This window comes from Corapipo altera, unplaced genomic scaffold (assembly GCF_003945725.1).
Source record: "Corapipo altera isolate COAL_440 unplaced genomic scaffold, ASM394572v1 111, whole genome shotgun sequence".
Lineage (NCBI taxonomy): Eukaryota > Metazoa > Chordata > Aves > Passeriformes > Pipridae > Corapipo > Corapipo altera.
Genome location: NW_020884973.1, coordinates 526267 through 542828, shown reverse-complemented (window position 1 = coordinate 542828; position 16562 = coordinate 526267). Strand labels below are relative to the sequence as shown.

General features: G+C 41.4%; 1 protein-coding gene across 1 annotated transcript; it reads right to left on the bottom strand.

Moving 5' to 3' along the window:
• Window positions 1-622: 622 nt before the first annotated feature.
• On the bottom strand, window positions 623-13532 carry LOC113957617 (kazal-type serine protease inhibitor domain-containing protein 1-like). The gene is made up of 4 exons (XM_027665241.1): window positions 12739-13532; window positions 7217-7377; window positions 5465-5609; window positions 623-4102 (listed from the first exon to the last, which is right to left on the bottom strand). The coding sequence occupies exons 1-4, from the start codon at window positions 13193-13195 to the stop codon at window positions 3957-3959; spliced, it is 909 nt and encodes a 302-aa protein (XP_027521042.1). The 5' UTR covers window positions 13196-13532; the 3' UTR covers window positions 623-3956.
• Window positions 13533-16562: the final 3030 nt, after the last annotated feature.

The following is a 16562-nucleotide window of genomic DNA, read 5'->3' as shown; positions in this document are numbered from 1 at the left end:
GCGGGGCGGGGAGCGGGGCGGGGCAGGAGCAGCGGCGGGGCTGGCCGTCTGTGCGGGACGGGGAGCGGGGCGGGCACGGGCGGGGCCGGGCCGGGGCCGCCTCACACGGATGCGCCATTTTGTCTGTGCAGATCGGCGTCGTGGCGCGCGTTCGGGTTTGTGCTCGTCCTGCGGGGTCCCGGTAGCCGAGCGGAGCCGTGGATTTCAGTAGTCACCGCACCGAAGTGCTGCCGTACACCTTTATTTGGCTTTGCGCGGTGCAGATTAACGCACAATTTCCAAAGAATTTACTCTCAGACTGCGAGAGATTATAAGGATATTCTCGTTTTACGACAGCAGTTCACAAGTTGCATAGGAGTAATTCAATATAGCATGAATTTCTTATATTTAAATACAAATAGTCAATACATGGGCCAAGCCATCATGGTGTTGCTCCGCTTGTACTGAAAAGATGCAAACCGATGCCTGTGCTGCTGAGGCAGGTTTTGGACCAGCGCAGCACCGGGGGTTGGATTCCGCTGTGGAAAGTGCAGTAAGTGTTCTGAGAGTAGAAAAACACGGAACGCTGCTTCAATCCAGCAGGGCAAATAGGTGGTGCTCAGGCAGTTAAATCTGCATACCTCAATTAATTATTTGAGACTGAAGCAAAATTAAAACAGAAATGAGGTGAATAAGTTAAATAAACAGTTAAGGAGCAGAGTCTGTGGACAGCACATGTACTCACAAGTGTGAGTGAGAAATGGGGTTTCTGCAGGATGAGCCAACTTCCACCTTGTCTGGAATAAGTGTGTTTCTTCCTAGCCAGGAACGTCTGTTCCCCCCCAGCCTGGGTCTCCTTGTGGTGACAGCTGAGCATGGACAAGTGGAGAGCACAAAGCTTGTGCCAGGGACAGGCAGGGAGCACACACTTGGCTCTGTGCTCAGCTGCACAGTGCAGCCCTGTGACTGCACGTGATTTAATCATCATTGAATTATTTTAATCTCTGAAACACAATGGCCTTTCTATATCCGATTTCTGTCAACTATAGCCTGACTATTTTAAGAGGAAAAAAATTGGTCTAGTGGAATTAGTGGATTCCTAGATTAATACCTGACAAAACTCCTGAGATTTACCAAAGCCAGTAAGAATGTTACATTGTGAAAATACCCCAGCCTATGTCAGGGTCCTAGGCCAAAGGACAAAGCTGCATTAAGTAGCATAATTTCTTTGGCAACTTTTATAGAATGTCTTTACATGCGAGGGGGAGATGACAGAGTAAAGATGCTTATGTGACAGGAGGAAGCTGTGCCATGAAATTCAGACTTGCTTCCATGGAAAATAACAAAATTCTTGCAGTGTTCAATGGAAGCTCTATCAAACAAGGGTTTAGGTCTGCTTCACAAAATACAGTACCAGGACTAAAGCATAGTTTTCAGCTTGTTTCCTGCTAGGTGGAATAAAACCAGCTTTTTGAACTTGCTCTTACTTTGGGTTATCTGTTGCTACAGGCAATCCATTCACAGTTAGATCCATTCATTTGCCATGCTGCTTAGAGAGGGCTGAACCTTCTCCATGCTTTTTATAATTTAATGTTAAATGACTTGATTAAAGCATGTCAACAAAACCAGCCATTTCTGTCTTCTCCCATAAAAAAGGATCTAGGAATTGTGTAGGGTATCAGTGTTCCTTGTCTTTTTGCATCGCATCGGTATTTTTCCTAAAATGCAGTTTTCTTACTGAAGGAATGGCTTATAATTTACAACAACTTGTTGAATATATTTTAAAAAATACATACAGAGAGAAATGCAACATATTTGACTTAGAATCCTTTGTTCTGCAAAGGTTAGCTTTTCTTAAATAGACATAGTCCATCAGGCCAAGCACTCACAGACTGGTATTTGTTTTGGTTGTGCTGCATATTTGCTCATTCAAACATTCTTTTCTTTCTGTTTTTCATTTCACATTAACAACAGCAAAAGGCCCTGAAGAGTTCTAATTTCTTTCTATGGCTAATGATTTCAAGATTATTTTCTGTGCCATGTACCAGGCTATGCCAATATATATTGCCACCATTTAGTGATGACTTTATTACTCTAACTCATTAGTTTGCAATGCTGATCACAATTGATCCTGAATATATTAAATACTTTCATAAAAAACAGTGATTTCTACCAGATAACTTTATGTTCAAGTTAATTTACAGTGGATAAACAAGTTACTAGACATATCACTAAGAAGACCAGGAAGAGTCCATAAAAGCAAAATCAGTAATCAAATATGAAGCCACTTCATACTCCTAATTTAAACTAATTATTCTTTTTCAGTGACACAATTACATGCTTTCTTATCACAAGTTGACAATACTCTGTGAAGTCTGAAACGAAATAAATTATTCTTTGCTTGTTTTCTACCTGGGCAAAGGTCAATAATACCTCAGGGCAAACACAGTCTATAGCCAATTTCCTAAAGTAATTCATATTGAAAGGAAAAGTCTTTCTAATAGCAAAAAAGGCGCAAATAGCACATTAAAGAAGGAATTTGTGATGCATTGTATATGCATAGAAATCCTACACGTGTATGCATACAGTAGCATTGCCTCTGAAGCTTTCTTTTCACCATCAGTTTAACTCATGGTTACCTTGGTGTGTGCAGTGATCACTATGTGAGTTTGTCCCTTGGATGAAGAAGACTGCAGATGCTAAGGCTTTCCAAGCAGTTGCCTGAGCTTCTGCTTCCTTAGTCCTAAATGTTGAGTAATTGACTTCTGTTCGTCTGCCCTCAGCCCATAGGAACCAGAGGTGGAAGTGCCCCCCAGAAGTGGGTTTCATAGTTGATGTCTTCAGTCACACGTTAATTCATGTAAACAGTTAACAAAAGCAATTGGAGAATTTTTTCACTCTACACTTGGAAGTATCATGGTTTTGAACCTGTTTCCTTTGCTGTCTGGTTCCTGTGGATCGATTTGAATAATGTGCATGTGTTCGGTGGGTTTCAGAAAGAACGGTTCCTGCTCTTCTGCCGCCGTGTCCAGCAGCCGGGCAGTGCTGGCTGTGCTTTAGTTGGCCGTAGCATGGATGGGTCCGAGTAGGAGCGATTCGTTCACAGCACAAGATCTTGCAGGGCAGATCCCTGTGTTTGAAGAGCAGGCACCGAGCTACAGAGCCACTGCTGCCTTTAAACTGCAGTGATGCCACCAAACACTGTCCTGTTCAGAGTGAAGTAACCATCCCAAACTCTGAACCGCTCCCTGGGCTGGGGGAAGGAGCCAGCACTGTGAGGAGAAACGCAGGAGCTGTTACAAAGAGCAGTTCAAAGGTGTGCTCAGCTGCTTGAATGCACAAAGAATCTTTTCTAGGAATATCTGAATATTGCCAATAAAACAGCACTTACTTGCTTTAGACTGGGATTGCTTCATGTATCTATTAAAAGTAAACAAAATAATCCTCCAAAAGACACATAATTCATTTTTTATGAGACTAATCATGGAACATTTCAAATGAGAAGGAAAATCTTGCTGAAACTTAAGAGAAAACAGGAACTAAGGAGATTAAAGACTAGTTTGCAAACGCCATACTTACACTTGTTGCCATGTGAACAATCTTTTGATATTTTGTAGTACATTATAGAAAAAAGGAAATTGATACAAGGTAAAAGATTTTGTTCAACTATTGACATTTTTGCTAGACAAATTCAAATGTGGGAAAGAAATTATAAAATAATTTTAAAATTAACATAAAATTTGATGCCTTTGGTATATCTAGTAGAAAGGTGCATGTTGAAGCATTATATTTAACAATTTAAATGTGAGGTGTTACAACTGTTCTTATTTCTGGTGAGTAGCATGATACACTTTATCCAAAGCTGAATTTCAGGAAGGTGGATATACATGTGTTAGCAGAGGAGCCATTTACAGCACAGAGATTACTGGTAAGTATAACAGTGTGAAAGGTATTGGACAACAGATGTATAAAAACTATTATTCAGAGTTGTTTCCATTATCATAGTCCCCGGATTCATATTCTTCATCATCTTCTTCATCAGAATTGTCATAATAGTCCTCATATTCAATGCTGTAGCTTGCACTTCTACTGCCAGCAGTAAATGCAAATGGAACAGATGGGTCTGCAAAGCATAATTGAATCCAGATTAAAATAGTTGAAGATAGGAACGAAGTTGAAAGTACAGGTTTGGATTCATATAGCAAGTTCAGTGTTTCTGAATCCTTGTTATCTATGAAAAGGAGAGGGGTTTTATCTGATGACTTGACCTCATACCACTGAAGCTTGTGATACATGAGCAAATTTCTGTATAGAATCGTGGAATCGCAGAATAATTTGGGTTGGAAGGGACACTGAAGCTCATCTCATTCACCCCCTGCCATGGGCAGGGACACCTCCCACTAGCCCAGGTTGCTCCAAGCCCTGTCCAACCTGGCCTTGGACACTTCCAGGGGTGGGGCAGCCACAGCTTCTCTGGGCAACCTGTGCCAGGGCCTCACCACCCTCACAGCCAAAAATTTCTTCCTAAAATCTAATCTAAATCTCTCATATTTTAGCTTAAAACTGTTCTACCTTGTCCAACCACTGTCTGTCCTGCCTGTATAAAAAGTCCCTCTCCCTCCTCTTTATAAGCCCCCTTTAGGCACTGGAAGGGGCTCTGGGGTCTCCCCAGAGCTGTCTCTTCTCCAGGCTTAACACCACCATGTTGCTCAGCCTGTCCCCAGAGCACAGGTGCTCCAACGCTTGGAGCATTTCCATGGCATCCTCTGACCCACACTAACAGGTCCACATCTTTCCTGTGCTGAGGACATATTGAAAATGCATTTAATTCTCAATACTAGTAAACTATGAGGTCAGTCCTCTGCAGGTCCTCTGCACCTGCAAGTATTACCAGAGGCAGAAAAGCTTTGAAAGCCACTTGCAGAAACTAGATTAGTGACAAACTCCTCTAGATCAGGAGGCAAATATAAGACAACGTATCCTTATTCTAAATTTGCCAGGAGAGCCAGTTCATTGGAGGAAGAAGGATGTTATTCTGAAAGTCTGAGCCCAATACAAAACAACAGCAGAGCTATTTCTTACATCTTTCTAATCATTCTCATTAAGGAACAAAACCTGTTTCCTTCCTAATTTTTTGAAAAATAAACAGCTAAGCAGACCTGCCATGGTTCAAAGACTCCCTCAGCTACAACAGCTGTTCTGGGTCCTACTAATCTCAAAGGACTTCTGTAGGATAAGGATGTGTCTCAGCTGTATGGCTCTAATCCACAGCTTTCTGTTTTCTGGGAGCTGGTATAATTTGCAGCAAAATATTACAATATCAACCCATTAGGGGATAAAGTAAAAGAAAAGCACACAGAAAAGTTAAAATATGGCACTTTTGGGTAATTTCTCCTATCCTTCATCTGCATTCTGACAAACCCATCCTTTGCAGCCTGTTTGTATGCATTTCTATAGTCTTTACATCCAAATTAAAAAAAATTACCGTCAACGACTTTCAGTCTTGCAGAGGCATATGTTGCACCATACTTATTTCTGGTGTGGCAGATGTAAATGCCTTCATCTGACTTTTTGAGTCCTTGAATCTGCAGCCAACCTGTCACACCATACTTCTGAGGCCCACCTCTTGCCTTTGAGAAGGAAAGAAATGTTTGAAATTAAGTAGCTAGGAGACACCATGATATTTCTCAAAATAATTGTGAATGGATTAAATATCATTACAACCTTTGCTTTTTTTTTAGTGCCATTGTGCTTTGGTTCTGTTTGTTCCTGCTCTATGTTTTACCCTCTTACTGCTCTGCACCTCTGGGTTCATGTGCTCCCATCTCTGCTCTTTCAGCTTCATTGCCCTTCACAGTTCTCTCATTCCTGTTCCTTCTCGTGCTGCTGATTCCCAGCACTCCTCCTGTCTCTTGTCCCAGCACCACTTGCTGCTCCTTCAAAGCATTGCCCCCTGTTCTCAAGCTCAGCAATTTCTTCAGGATGAGAGCGGGGAGTGGATCTGGGTGAGTTGTTCAGGGCCAAGGGGCCTGCCCAAGCTGCCACTCAGCAGCCAGGTTTTAGTGGATTGGCATGACATTCCAGGAGCTTTCACACTTCATGACAATCAGTTTCTACTGTCTTGGACTAGAGCCTCCTAAAGAGGTGAGCTTTCTTTGCCAAACAAATAATGCAAACCCATTCAGAGATGTTAACAGAGATGCTCTCATGCTGAATGTATTAATGAGATAGGTTAACAGGGGTCAGTTTAGCCTCTGAGGTGACCAACATTTGTATGTGGCTCCTTGCACCATTGTCTCTCAGCAACTTTAAATCCACTAATCTCACCTGTGTTCATTCTGCCTCTGGAAGAATTTCTAAATAACTTCCACTTCTGGTACTCTGGTATTTTTGGTACTTTAATTAGCTTTTTCTATGTTTTTCCTCTCTACCTTTTTTTCAGGTTGTGCCCCATGTCCATTGGATCTGACTGCTTTTGGGCTGTGTATCCAAAAATTTGCCATGCATTTCACTGCATAGTCTCTGCTCATGTTTTTTGACCATTGGGGAATGCATTAGTACAGGCTTCAGCCTTCCTGCAGGCTGCCTGTACAGCTGGCATCGTTTGCCAGCCCAGAATGTTATTTCCATTTAAAAGCGTTAACATTTTGATTTATTTGGTTTCAGCTAAAACTTTCAGCCTATTTCTAAACTTGCTTGAAGTCTATACTAATGCCATTCTACTCATTCCCCTCAGATTAAAACACCAAGGCCACCATAAAATGAACCAGTTTCTTTGATTTCCTTATGAATGCCTCAGGGACAGAACCCAAATGGCAGTTCTCAGAAACAGCATCTTGCACAGGAGAACTTTAGATACCTGTCAGAACCAGGTTTCCTGCCTCAAGAGTAGAAAAGGTGCTGCAAACAGCCATCCTTCCCAGAATGCTCCTTCTTTCAGGCAGTAGCCTAAATGGTTCCATTTATGTGTTTGCTCAGTTTTTTTCAGAATCAGACCTACATGAAGAGACTCTTCCATTGTTTCTTTCCCTGAAGCAGGCCAGATGGTACCCTGGCTGCTGTTCCTTCTGCTGGGACTGCCAAAGCACTAACTGAAATAATCATTTTTTGTATAGTCAGAGGGCCCCTCTTGGGAATCTATTTATTGCAACAGTATTGTGTTTTGTAGGAGGAATGTGCAGATTAACCATCCTGCTCCTCTTGCCGAACTGTATGCCATGGAAAACTCAAGTTTTACCTGAACTGAGACGTGGGTGTCATCTCCTGGCAGAAACATTTTATTCCCCTTTTTTTTCCATTCAAGGTGTGGCATAGGATAGGCTGACACCTCACAGCCAAAAATGACATCATTGCCTGTGTAATTCTGGGCATCCTGAGGTGGCATAGAAATAACAGGAGCTGCAAAGAACCAACAGCGGTGTTTTAGAAGACAGTGCACCAAAGCCCACAAACACAAAAGCACGTAACGTTAACTCCTGATGCATGTGACACAATCAGTTTACCTTTGCCTCTCACACATTGGGAAGAGCCATGTGATTCCAAGCGTTTTTTAAAGCTCAGAACACCTTGTGCCTGTGCTTTTTAAAAATGCTCATTCAAAGGACCTATCTGTCCTTCCCCTTGCACATGTTCATGAAACTTGAGCTGAAGTTAAGAGTTTAATTTTGCCCATGAGCTGTCATCGTGGACTGGACTCCAGGCCCACCAGCAGAGCCACCAGTACTCGACTGGGCTTCAGAGGAAAGTACAAGAAATTCTGTAGCAGACAGTCTCAGAGTGACTTGGTTGTATGATAGTGCTTCTGAATATCTGTTACATTTTGGTTAGCTAAAGGCCAAAATACAGCTATTGTGAACTTGTCAAGTTTTGGTCTTGCCCTGAACTTGCTAAAACATTGTCCCATACCCATGGAACCCATTACCACAAGTTACAGAACAGCAGCATTAATGCATTCCACATTTGTCCTCAATTGCTATTGATTTCATCCAATAGTCTTGTTATGAGACAACGAATGAAAAGGATTGAATTCAATTAATTCTGTAAGGGTCTATGTTATACTTATTATAACTCTTACGTTTCCACTTACTTGTTTCCTATAGTTCTCTTACCCTGATCCCTCTCCACTATTTATTGGTTGCCTCTGAACTGTGCTTTCCCTTTTCCCGAAGCAATAGCTGCCGGTAACCACGAGAGGGAGCCAGCCCGGGGGCTTGAAGACGTTGGAAAAATAAACCATCCCTTGATGCCTTCATACATGATTTCAGTACATATTCCTCTATGACCATGTATGAACATACTAAGTGTTAACAGGAGATGATGATATTTAGCTGCAAAGAGCAAAATAACATATTTACTGTCATCACGGATTTCCTGTTTTGGAGATCTCTGCTTTCTTTCCCCCTGATCTATTTGTTGTCAACAAAAAATGTTTTTCCTTCTAAAATCTGTTTTCCATTTCCAGATCAGTGCTCAAAAAGGAATTCATTTTCTGGGCCATTGGGCTTGTATTTAATTAGCGATTTTATTTTTGTACAGATCCCAGATTTCTGGAAATAGAAACATTAGTAAATAATTAATATATTACTAATATATTATTATATAATTATATGTTCTTATTTTATATTACTAATATATTTTATTAATAAGTAAAAACCTGCAATATTTGAATCAGTACAGAGGTGCAGCATTTATGCTTCAGCATTTGAACTTGTAACAGCCCATTCCACGTTTTCAAGCAATATTTTCTAACACATTTGTCAGTTTTTCAGGATTTGTGTCTATGCAGAAAATATGAAATGCATACTGATTAAAATTAACTGCAAACAAATTATACAGCAAACTATCAATTTCCCCATTTATAAATGCTTCAATAAACAAACTTGCTGCTCTTCAAAAGTAAGGTTTTTCAAACTAGGATACTTAAACCCTTAAATGCTTGTTCTTTCACGAGAACTGTACATTCAGAATCTGTCTATTATTTAAAAAATCTTGTATTCAAATCAACATTAACTGAATATCTGGATGAGAATTTCTTTTCCCTTCAAATCTTAAAACTCAGTGCAGCCACACTCCTTTTAGTGATACATCCAGTTTCATCAGACATCTAGTTAAGTTTAAAATGTACCAAAACCACCAAATGCCTACATTGACTCACAGTAGTTCTTTGAATTAGTCCTGCAGTGTAAAAACTTTTTAGAGAGGCAAATGTTGCCTGGTGAGTATTTTTGTTGTGGTGCTGACTCGGGTGCCCTGTGCATCCCCTGACAACACTGACATGGCCAAGGACTGAGTCCCAGCTGTGGCTCAGCCCAGTGAGGCCACCCCAGTGCTGTCCAGCACTGTCCCCCATACAGCTGGATGAATTCCACCCTGGAAATACCCCTGCTGCCATTAACTGTGAGGAGAATACAGCTTGGGAATGCCTGGGTATGGTCTAAGTCCCAGCACTTGAGTACAGGGCTGACCAGGACTGGCATCATGTGAGATCAAACTCACAGCAAGCAGTAGTTTTGATCTAACCAAACTGCTTTTCCTGAATCTGAACACTTGACAAATACTTGCGTTATCTACTCAAACTTGAAGTGCCTTCAGAAATAAAATACTCCATGTCTCACAACACCATTTTGCTGTATTTGCAGAAGAAAATTGAAGTCATGAGGTACCATTTTAACAGAAATTTATAAACTTCATTTTTGAGTGTTTCAGATTTTGTGTTCAAACAAATTCTCCCATGCATATCTGTGTGTACTTTTTTTTGTATAACTGATTAGAAACAGAGCTTTCCTGTTATGATAACCTGTCACTGATGCCTGGAGTAGATAAATTTTTGTTGATAGCCATAGAAAGCATTCTGATGTCTCAGCGTCCAGAGCTGAATGGGTGGGAGCTGCTTCTTTCCTTTTACAGTCCCAGTCAGTCATGAATGATCCCCATGTGTTACAGAAGACATAAACAAGAAGTCAGGAAAAGCCAAAATACTGCTCTTCTGCTTCACCTTTTGCAATCAACCCAATAGCACTCCTGACTAACGAATTACATAATTCACAGGCTATTTTTTCCTCATATTGTATATTATTATTTTTTTCTAATCTATGTCTGATTTGATAAAAATGGCAGAAAATTTTGTGGCTTATTGATTTGGTTTTACTCCAAAATTTACGTTTAAAATTAATCATGTGACACAACTAAATATAAAGAGAATCACTGCTAGACTGTTCTGTTAGTTCACTAAGTTATCAGCAAGAGAGGTTTGAATGTGAATGGGGATGGTTTAAGCATGGAGAATTTGTGCATAATTAATATACTTAGTAACTTTGGTAAAATATTATCAAAATAGGATCAAGACTAGCTTTCAGGAAAGGCTATTTCAGTATTTCTTTAGTGACCTAGGCCTTTTTCTTGTGATAGAGGAAAGATGAAAGGCTGTACTCTTCTGATGAAAGGAGTTTATTGTTGTTTATTTATTCATTGGTTGCTGTATACAATTAATCTATTTGGCATCAATAGAAAACAGCTTTGAAGGAGAAATAACAAAACAAAGTACTCTGACTTGAGTGAAAGTCATATTTATAGCTTGGTACCAAAAGCCCGCAGCGCTGAGTGTTTGTTTCACATGCAGATTGGTGTGGGTAGAGCCGGTGCTACAGAGAGCTCGCTGCTCTCAGAGCCAGGCTCCCTGCTGCCTTTTGTCCTCAGCTGCAGCCCTGAGAAAGCACGGTGCCCTTTCCCATGGCCCTGCGCCGCCGGGCACACACCGGGCTGGCACTGCGGCTCTGACGGGCCGAGGCAGCGCCTCTGGGCCCTTCTGCTCGCGGGACGGCCCAGGCTCTGTCCGGGCTCCGAAGCACAGCCTGTGAGCTGCAGCTCGGGGAGGTGGGGGACACGGGCACTGGTGTCCCCCCCGCCAGTCCAGTCCCCCGCCCAGGCTGCGGGGCTCTGCTGCAGCCGGCACAGACACCAGCTGGGCACTGTCCTCCCCAGCAGCCGAGGGGATGGGCCCTGCTTTTCTTAACTCAACTCTGCACAGCACTGACACGGCTATGAACATTCCCCAGGCTTTGGTGCATTTCAGTAAGCTGAGCAGTCTTAAGATATTTCTCTGCATTCCTGGAGAGAGGGTCCAGCCTTTCTGGGGACCCAAGGAAGCAGCAGGGCAGCTAAGCTCATTCCTCCTGCTTGAGGAGCAGCCCTGTGATGTGCCTTAGGGGCAACTGGAGGCCTGGTGGGTAACACCAGCAATTAAAAGTGGTAATACTTCCAAATTAAAGTTTCTTGTACATGGCCAGTTCTGTTAAATTAATTAGGGGTACCATTGCTTTAAGCCTGTGTGCCTGAGCAGTTGCCTCTGCTGCAAAGACATCAACACTTGCTAACAGAGTGGCACTTCCACCCGAAATCTTTCTGGAGGGGTTATGCCACAACAAATAGTGCTATTTAATCCCAAACAAGAATGCATACCCGAGGCTGACAGGCTTTCAGTTGTACTGCAGGCTGGTGAGCACGTCTTTACTGATAAGCCTCATTTCCCAGCTTAATACCCTGATGGCAAATAAAGGATTCTTTAATAGATCTTTCTCTTGCAACCAGAGAAAGAGGAAAGAAGCCTGGTATAAACTGTTCATCACTTTTCCTTTTAAGTGTTCAATATCCAGTGTTCATTCAATATAAAACACAGCATACAGTCTAAGACTGCTAGAGAGGAGTGGGTAAAATGTACCTGAGTTACTCCCATATGTGGTCCTTTGTCAGAGTTGCAATTTTGGATTCCCAAAACTGTGACCCATTTATGATCTGCAGACCTTTTCTACTTACTTCATTTGAGAAAATATTTCATTTACTTAAAAAAAACCCAGTAATTTCTCAGTCAGAAAATAAAAGCCTCTTCACATTTTCATTTTATATTCATGTGTCTTAGGAGAAAGGTGCTCAGGAGTAATGACTTGTAATAATATGAAGAATGGGAACAGCACATGAACAGGAGTCAGCATTCCCCTGAAAACCAACCTAAGAATCCTTCTACTAACAATCATCATAGACAACGGTTCATGTGCTGTGTCTTTAGAGAAATTGTTTCAGCTTTATTCTGTTCTAATATTTGAATTTCTGTTTCATGGATTAGCTAGATTTTATGATGATTCTCAAATTGGATTATTTTGGATTTTTTTTTTTTTTTTTTGTAAAAAGAACAGAGCTGTTAATTAAACCCTATCTTCTATTGCCCCTGCTTCACTGCTTACCATATATACTCACTGGTGGATACACACATGCATACATATATATACACATGTACATGCATGTATGTATGTGTATGTATGTTTATGAATGAGATCTGCCTTACTATCACCACTTTAAAATTAGGTTAGTCCTCTTATAATAATAATCATTTGCCTGTTTCTCCCAGTCTATCCTATCTGTTTACTGATTCCCAACTACACAGACAACTTTTGTAGAAAAAAATCATACTCTGATTATAATAATCATACCCTGATTATTCAGAGAAGAGCCAGTCTGTAGATTGATGGCTTATTAGTCACCATGTGATTTAATCGACTAGTCTAATCTAGAGGCTTATAACATACAAGATTAAGTACCAGCTGCTAAACCACATGTTTAACACAAAGTAGTATTATAACAGAATAATAATAATTGTAAAAAAAATGCCGTATTAGTTTAATAAAGCTAGATTAGAGCAGCTAGTAAGACATCTGAAAATAAGAATCAGCTTTTTTTCCAGTTTGGAAGTGCCTCTGTACACATTACCTGATTCACATGGCCCTTTATGTTTCATGCTGATATTTCTTTTTGCAGCATAAGCCTTGTTGAATTGACAGATGTTCTCGTAGGTTTTCCCTTCGGGTCCACAGATGCTCTCTTGAGACTTGCACACACACTGGGGTTCAGGGACTTCCCCAAACCTTGCTTCATCAGCATCCAGCCTGCACTCGAGGTCATCCCCACATTGCCCATAAAAATGATTGCCCTGGTCCAAGTCGCAGATCTGACCTTCCACATTCCCACATTCCAGACAGCAGCCACAACGATCCAAGACAGTCCCGGCTGGACAGTCTTTAGGCTCAGAGCAAAGCGTCAAATCGCATTTTCCACAACTATCTCCTTCCCTTAGCAGCCTCCACCAACCTCGGTGGTACAAGGCAGGGAAACTCTGAGAAACCTGTACCAGTGCTATCAGCACTGCTGTAACCATCCAGTGCTTCATCTTGGGAGTGTAACAAACAAGCAGAAAAGGTCTTTGGAGTAAAGCCAAGGGGAGGAAAAAAAAAAGAAAAGATAAAGAAGAGCAAGCTAGTGAGAGAAAAACATCACAATCCTGGCTTTGTTTTAGAATATAAACTCTACTGCAAACACAGGCTTTAAGAAAAAATTAGCATAAAATTCCTAGTCTGGAACTGATAATAAAAATGCATAAACCCCCACCAGCTTTTCTCTAATGCAGTTTGGAATGTGAGTATTGCTTGCACAGAGACCAAACTGCCCCCTCTGACAGCTGAGTTGAAGCTCTCTGAAAGGCTGTTTGCTCAGTGGCTCCTTGAGCCAAATTTGCAAAGCAGTGCTCTACTGAAACAACATTTTTTGCAGCTATTGTAGAAAGGGGAACAGAGTAAATAAGTGTAAAATGAAAAAATTGACTACTATGAGTGCCCCTGCCCTCCATCAGGTGAAAAAGATGGTCACAAAAAGATAAACATGGGTACAAAGCAGCACCCAAAATCTCAATGCCCTAGGGCTGAGCCAGTGCTCCAGAGAATTGGACTTGGTTTAACACCAAATGTCATCTATTAATGATCACAGCTAGGGGGTTCTGAATTTACAGTTTACTTACAGGCTCTATACAAGCAAAAAACAATCCAAAACAGCTGGAATTGACTTTAAACTCTTGGGTTTAAGATGAAAGATGCCTATAACCATTAAAAACCCCATTGTTCTCTCTCCATATATCTTCTTTTTAGTGTTTATAGGTGTCTGTGCTTTGCAGCACAAAATAATGTGTTTATCTCTAAGAGTAATATGCAAAAGGGTTAGAACACAGACAAACATGGGCAAGCTGCTCCAGCATCTTCAAAAGAAGATTCTGCTGAAGTTTTAGGTGCTGCACTCATCTTTTCATAGCTCTTCTCTGTCTTAGTTTCTTAAGATGTAGTTGCATTGTGGGTTATGAAGGAAAATGAAAGAGGTAACTCTGATTTCTTTCCCTGCTTTTTCTGTATATATATGTCTGCCAGTTCAGGGAGATGGCTTTGCAGGGTCATTGTTCACCAGGTGTTACACTTTTCTTTGTCCACCTCAGGATTTAGACATGCTCCCTACCTCTTTGGCAGAAATCTCCCCTCCCTTGCACTGCTGATGAGATTTGGTGTCTGTAGCCCACAGGCTGCTGTAACCATTGTTCTAATCACATGCAGCTCACCAGCGATGCATCTTCTTGTCTGCGGGAGGTAGAAATGAAGCATCATGGAGTTACAGACTCTACAAGCATAGCTCAGTGCCATGGGTCAAGGATCACCACTGCCTACAAATGAAGTGTCTCTGTGGTTAGATTAAAATAACTCTACGTGCATCACAGTTTAAAAATATAAAATTATGACACTGTTATCAAGGTGGAATAAAAGAGAAGTCATGCTTGTCCTGAAATCATCCACAAGCAGCTTTTCTCCTTCTTTTATTATTCATGGTGCAGAGCTGCTACATAAGCTCAGTGAAGGATGCATTTTGTTGTACCAGCCTTGCATCCTCTGGGCACATCCACAAAAGCAAATCTTTTAAGGTCGTTTACTTTTTACCCCAAAATATTCCCATGGCTTTTCCCAAGTTCAGCTTCATACCTTCTACACCTCTTGCTTTGAATGAAGTAGCAGGCTGCTTCGTAATCACTTCCTTCTCCCAGACAACATATAATGCAATTTCCCCCAGCCTACATTGGTGGAACACTTCTCGAAGCCAGCCTGGAGAGATCTCAAGGCACTGCTTTTTTCCCTGTGATCACTGGGCTAATTCATATTCTGCAGTGCAAGTTTTTGCTTTGAACTTCGAATCAGATTGTAAAGGAGTAAATTGTGTGTGTAATTGATGCTTTTAACATTGAGAGTCAGAAAAAAATAGTAACCACTAAATTTAATGGGAAATTGATTTTTTGTCCCACCTCCTTATTCTGTTTAATGTGTTTTATTTCACACTTCCTCATCAAGTTCTAATTGGATATTTAGTTTTGCATTGTAAGGTCTACTCATCATTGTCTATTTCATTATCTGTGTCTACAGGTGTAGGAGATGAGTATCTATAGGACAAGGGTTTGCTAAGGCTCATATAAAGTAAAAGAATGTTTACAGGGGTGAAACCATATATTCAAAGCGGAGCCAAAGCAGGAAGGTCTGCAGGCCAGCCCCACACTTGGTAAGGCTGAGCTTTGCCTGGGGTCTTCCAAGAAACCTGTGATCTGAGGGCTAAAAAACAGTGTATTGCAAGGAAGTACCTCATGTGAGCTGGCACAGAGGAAACCCAGCACAGATATCCTAGAAAGCATTTTTGGCATTTACCTGACTCATGTAATCTGAATTCTTGGTGTATTCAGTCTCTACATTAAGAACTGGGAATGCTGGTGGTCTCGTTTAAACAGCTGCCACTTGGCAGAGGATCTGCACCTGATTCCTGAGCTCACCTGGAACAACTTGGGGCAAGAGAGGTTAAAGCATTGTGGTACGACAAGGAGAAATGGCCTGATAGCTGTCTGAGGGTCTTTCATTAGCAAGGCCGCGGTGACAAGCTGAGGAGAACTCTCCACACTGGATGAACGTGTGGCAGAGTCAGAGCAAGACGTATAAAGGGGGAGGAAGGAGAGAGATCAGGTTGCATAGCTGGGTTTGAAGTGGCACGTCTAAAGGCATAGTCCCATCTGCTTCAGTAATAAAATAGGCATTATTTCAATATGTCTCTAATCCCTGAAGCTTGCTTTGGTGGAAAAAAGTGTTAATTTTCAGCACAAACCTTGAATTATCTTAACCCTAAATATCTCCCATAAAAAAAACGCAAGCAGCAGTGGATTAATGTCACTGGTGGATGTGCAAGGCAGGCACCAGTGCTTCCTGTACCCTCAGGCTGTGTTGTCCATCAGGACATGGGCCACGTCTTGCAGAATTCCTGTAAGTGATTTGTTAAGGAAATTGTATTCCTATTCATTTCCTGCCTTTTTCTTGGGCCCTGGTGTTATGCTAAGCTCCTGACTTGTATTGCATTGTTTTGCTTTGCATAGTTATAGGTAAAGTACATGGCTGATGCAATTTGAAATCCTGTTGCTGGTCATTCCTGAGGTACTGCTCCTTTAGAAAAAATAACGTTCAGCTCTTCATTCTGTTTTTATTAGTGTCCATTTGAGTCTTAATTAAGTTAAGGTTTCTGAATGTGGCTTTTGCGAGACTTGCAGATCTGTTTTTACACAGACATGCACAGGAGTCCTGTGATGAATAACAGCAAAATACAAAAACCTTCCAAGTGTTCCTTTTACCTTTTCTAGTTCCTCTCCTTGAACAGCTGAAGTCAAGTTTGGAAACTAGAGTGCTCTGTCTCTTAGG

Excerpts from the sequence above, each read along its gene's own strand:
- LOC113957617 (XM_027665241.1), bottom strand. The coding sequence starts at position 13,195 with ATGAAGCACTGGATGGTTACAGCAGTGCTGATAGCACTGGTACAGGTT. Across the intron at positions 5,610-7,216 it reads ACACCCACGTCTCAGTTCAG|GCAAGAGGTGGGCCTCAGAA; the intron begins GTAAAACTTGAG and ends TCCTTCTCAAAG. Across the intron at positions 4,103-5,464 it reads AAGACTGAAAGTCGTTGACG|ACCCATCTGTTCCATTTGCA; the intron begins GTAATTTTTTTT and ends TATGCTTTGCAG.